We start from the raw sequence: 5,160 nt of genomic DNA, 5'->3' as shown, positions 1-5,160 counted from the left end.
TAATTTGTTTGAATGTGCAAAATGATTTGGGAAAATTATTTTGAAAGTCATGCACAAAGTATCTTTTAATTATTGGAGTAATCTGTTTAGAAATTTCAAAATTTAAAAATATAAGTACACTTAAAAGAAAACAAGGTCAAGTAATATACTCCTCATTTCACATACAGAAAATGACAGAAATGATTCTTAAACCAGAACTACATATCTTAAGGCTAGTGTTCTTTACCCGTACATCCCCACATCAATAAGATGGGTCTGAGGGTGATTTAAAGTTATAATGAAGGCAGAGGGAGACTGTGGTCAAGGAGTCAAAGGGCTGTGGCAGTAACAGGAGACTGATGTCTTGAATAGTATAATTAACAAGGGGTTGTATATGCTAGATAAAAGGTAGTGTAAATCAGTAAGACTTTGCAATACTGTGATAGGTAGTCTTCTTATTTGCTTGGTATCTAGTGATTAAACACACCATCTCAAAGATGCCGATATTACTGTGTGCTGTTATGTTAGTTCAAATATAAATGCTCACAAAGTAATGATAACAATTTAGTGAGACATTGGCACTGCCTTTCCACATGTCCCTTAAAGAGACTGCATATGTGTGAGATAGATTTGCAAGAGGTGGGGTCTGTCTGCCATTTAATTTTTATAGCATTAGGGAATTTAAAAAAATCAAACCCTTCAGATTAAAAAGGCTCATCACTCTCTCTATCTCTGCAGTAGTTAACAACCAGACAAATTCTAGATAATGATGTTTCTAAAGCCTTAGATGAAATATTTCTGTAATGCCCATATCATAAATAGTTATGAAAAAGTGTATACGTACAAAAGTGAAAGAGAGATACATTTGTGCAACTTTCTGTTAATGAAAGAGGAGTATTGGCTCCTTACAGCTACGTGCTCTTTTTCTCTTCATGAGTTTACAGGTTTGGTTCTTAGTATGGAGTTAAAAAATAGTAAATGCAAGAAATATTACTTGTTTTCAGTGTATAACAACTCTCAACATGCAAACCCTTTCTAATGAAGTTATGCTCATTTCTGTGGGCTCAGTCATTTCAATTGTATTTCCTAAGGAAATGGATTATGTTAAATATTAAAAGCTATCTATAAAAGACAGACCAGATATCTAATTTAGATATATAAATGTAAATTAATATTAATTAATATCTAATTTACTGAAATATTTTTTCTTTCCAGATATGTTTTGTCTGTGACTAATAATTATGGTAATGAATTGTCTGAAAATTGCTTCCCTATCTTTTTAATCATTTTACTTATTATAGTTATTGCTATTTTCTTCAAACATTTATTAACATCAAAGGTCCTCTCATGCTTCCCTTTCATAATCACTTGGTTATTCAAAATCTCCAAGACTACATATTTTGAGGTGAGGTGGTGTGTAGGACATGCCTCTAAGCCCTAGTAAGCTGGGGAAATATTTTTTTTAAATTTTATTCAAAATGTTGTAGGAAAACACTGAGGTTTCAGAGCAAGGATTGATGAATAAGAATATCTGCATTCTAAAAATCAGGTAAATAAAAATGGTCATTTAATAATAAGAAATTAACATTTTTATCAATTATCAGGCATATTATCTTTCTTCACTAGAAAATTTTGTTTCCTTATACAAACCTATTCCATTTCACAGTCTTCTAACCCACATTAAAACAACTTTAATCTTTGTTTATTCAAAAAGAACTAATATGAATATGTTAAGATTTTCACAATTTGAAAAAAATCAGTCTGTGAGTCAAACAACATGACAAACTTCTGAATGATTGTTTATTTTCTCAACTGGTTAATTTTGGTTTCAGTACTCATAAGGAAAGCACAATAATGATAATACAAGGAATGACACAAATAATAATACAATGATACAAATGATAATACAAATCATACTGTAAATTATAAATATTGTAAGCTTTTACTATTTACAAGATAGACCTTGACAGTTGTTTTCTACTTTTGATCCATTTGATTTTTTATCTTAGTCAACCAATAAACATTAGTGTGAAGTATATAGCCTGACCTCATTTAAAGCATTACAAAGTTGAGCTATGCAGAAGGGGCATGGTAAGTCAATAAGACCCATTTTAACTGGGAAGTAGAACTTTGAATCAAGACCTTGGATTCCATATGCAATACATGTCTAAAAGTCATGAAGTTAATATAAGTCTTTAGATGAAAAAGCCCCTTCCTTCTCTATTTTTCCATTTGCAGCATCACACCAGCAGAAATCATGGAGAAGAGTAACATAACCACAGATTTCATTCTCCTAGGACTTTTTAATCACGCAAGACCCCATCTTTTCCTCTTCATTGTGGTGATGACAATAGCCATCGCTTCCCTGAATGGCAATGCCCTCATGCTTCTCCTGATTTTCCTGGACCCCCGGTTCCACACACCCATGTACTTCCTACTAAGCCAACTCTCCCTAATGGACATAATGCTGGTCTCCACCATTGTGCCCAAAATGGCAGCTGACTACTTGACTGACAAGAAGTCCATCTCCGCTGCTGCCTGTGGGTTGCAGATCTTTGTCTCACTCACATTGGGTGGTGGAGAAAGTTTCCTTTTAGCAGCCATGTCTTATGACCGCTATGTGGCTGTGTGCCACCCACTGCGATACCCAGTTCTCATGAGCTGGCAATTATGCCTGAGAATGACTGTGGGGTCTTGGTTCCTGGGAGCAATGGATGGGATCATGCAGGCTGCTGCTACCTTGAGTTTTCCATTTTGCAGGGCTCATCAGATTGATCATTTCTTCTGTGAGGCCCCCATGCTGGTGCGTTTGGCCTGTGCTGACACATCAGTCTTTGAAAATGTCATGTACATTTGCTGTGTATTAATGCTCCTGGTCCCATTTTCTCTCATTCTGACTTCCTATAGTCTCATCCTTTCAGCTGTTCTCCACATGCATACTACAGAAGCCCGCAGGAAAGCTTTCTCCACCTGTTCCTCACATCTCTCTGTGGTGGGACTCTTTTATGGAGCTGCTATTTTTATCTACATGAGACCAAAATCCTTCAGGTCAGCTAACCATGATAAAGTAGTGTCAGCCTTCTATACTATCTTCACCCCTGTGTTGAACCCCCTCATCTACAGTCTGAGGAACAGTGAAGTCAAGGGAGCCTTGAAAAGGTGGCTGAGGAAATGTGCAAATGTAAAACCTCAGCAAACTTAGTCCCATTCTTCAAGGTTACCTGGTGCCAAATGAATCTAAGTTTCTATATTTGTTAACATTTTAAACATATTTTAATTATCTCTCTTCTAATAGTGCATGAAGAAAATGTTAAGTTCATTGATCAGTGTAATAGCTAAGTTGTTAAAAATTAAGTAAGTCTACCATATTGAGGTACTGTTTCTTGAGCATTGACTATTTGCTTTGCTCCCAGATAAGCACTTTTATAGATCATTTTGTATTCTATAACAACCATGTGATATAAATATTTTGAGTCCCATTTTCTTTTTTTATTATAATAATATTTTTATTATATTATGCTAGTCACCATACATCATTTTCTAATGAGGAATTGGAAGCAAGAAAAGTTAAATATTTTCCCATTATTACACAGATGTTAAAATGTGACTCCAAAACTTGTCTCCTAACCTAATATATTTTATTTCTGGCCCATGATTTATTTTGACCACTATTTTTCCTATATCTTTTCTCTATGCATTTTTAAGAGTTAAATATAGGGATTCCAACAAAGATAAACAAGAACTTATCTATTTTTTTCTTATCTATAATTTATCTATAATTTAAAGTACAGGCTTATGGCAATGGCAAAGGGGAAAGTGAAACAACTTGACAGCTTAATAGAAGTGTCATAGTATCACTATTTATTTATTTATTTATTTTTCTTCACACTCTATTTGGTGTTAAAGCAAACCTTTTTAATTCATGCAATTTTTCATTTAAATCACATATGTGTCATATATAGATTTAAGACATATATATGTCTAATATATATATATAAATAATTCATATATATATATATAAAATTTACCCAGGCTCCATTTGTAATTGCATTGGCCAATCTGTTTTGAAGTACACCATGACTAAATTCAGTTTTCTTGGAACAGATAGTGTCCATGGTGTTTAAAGGTTATGTTGACTTTGATGGACATTGGATCTATGGGTATAAACTCAGATGCATAAGTATGCATAGTCTTAATAGATTACCTGATGATAGTGAGTTACCAAAGCTGAGTGAAAATTGACCATGAGTTTCTTATAAATTATGCAGGTTACCTTACCTTTGCAAATGGGCAGACAACTAGAGCTATTTCTCATGCAAAATATGGGCACTCCTCAAGTTTTGGTGACTTTGAAAAGAGAAGAAACATCACTATCTCTTCTATATGTCTATCTGTTAGATGAAGACACAAACCAGGCAAATATTGCAGAAAGCTCTCATCTTTAAAACCAAATTGTAATCAGAAATTGCATAACAAGTTTACTTAGTAAACTTTATGACAGAGACTAAATGTACTGTAGTTGTTAACAAATTAAGAAACACACTGTTTTACATATAAAGAGAAAACTAGCTACAGGAAGAGCTTCCAGGAACAATGACTCTCTGATACTAGTGTCTGAGATATGAATGCCATTTCAGGTTTTAGAGCAATGTGGGAAATTTCCAACTACCTGTAGAGCTCCAAATACCAATATCGTATGTATATTTCTGATAGTACTTTAACCAGCATGTAGATCTGGGGTCATATCTAGAGAGAATAATCAGGAAACTCTACACCCCTGGGAGGACTTCAGGTGAGAGAAGTCATCTGTTCAAGATGAAGAGTTTATTTTCCTTGTTAATTCTTCTTCTAGTATTAGGATGAAAAAAAAGGTGGGGGCATACTTGCTAATATTCTATCAATTATGCCATCAGAATATTTTTCTTCCCTGAAAATGGATGAATATAACACAAGTAAATACGGTCATGGATATTTCATTTTTTTTTTTTTGCCAGATTCATTTACCATCACAAATGTAAGTTTTAGAACACATTGATTAGAAAATGGCATAGTAAGTTCATATAATTTGATAAGGATAAAATATTTCACTGAAACAACTATTGAGCCTGGTTTATAAGAAGAAAAACAAAAAAATGGATTAACATTATCTCCAAACAAATGTGAGACAATAATAAAAATTGG

The 5,160-nt window shown here is 33.6% G+C and overlaps 1 protein-coding gene across 1 annotated transcript; it reads left to right on the top strand.

Annotated features, from left to right (window-relative positions):
- The first annotated feature begins 2,236 nt into the window (after positions 1-2,236).
- On the top strand, positions 2,237-3,181 carry LOC113261440 (olfactory receptor 2T33-like). The gene has a single exon (XM_026507564.2). It carries the CDS (start codon positions 2,237-2,239, stop codon positions 3,179-3,181), a length of 945 nt encoding a protein of 314 aa, XP_026363349.2.
- The last annotated feature ends 1,979 nt before the right edge of the window (positions 3,182-5,160 follow it).

Source organism: Ursus arctos, unplaced genomic scaffold, assembly GCF_023065955.2.
Source record: "Ursus arctos isolate Adak ecotype North America unplaced genomic scaffold, UrsArc2.0 scaffold_5, whole genome shotgun sequence".
NCBI lineage: Eukaryota > Metazoa > Chordata > Mammalia > Carnivora > Ursidae > Ursus > Ursus arctos.
The sequence above is the reverse complement of the archived record's forward strand: the minus strand, read 5'-3'. Positions and strand labels throughout refer to the sequence as shown.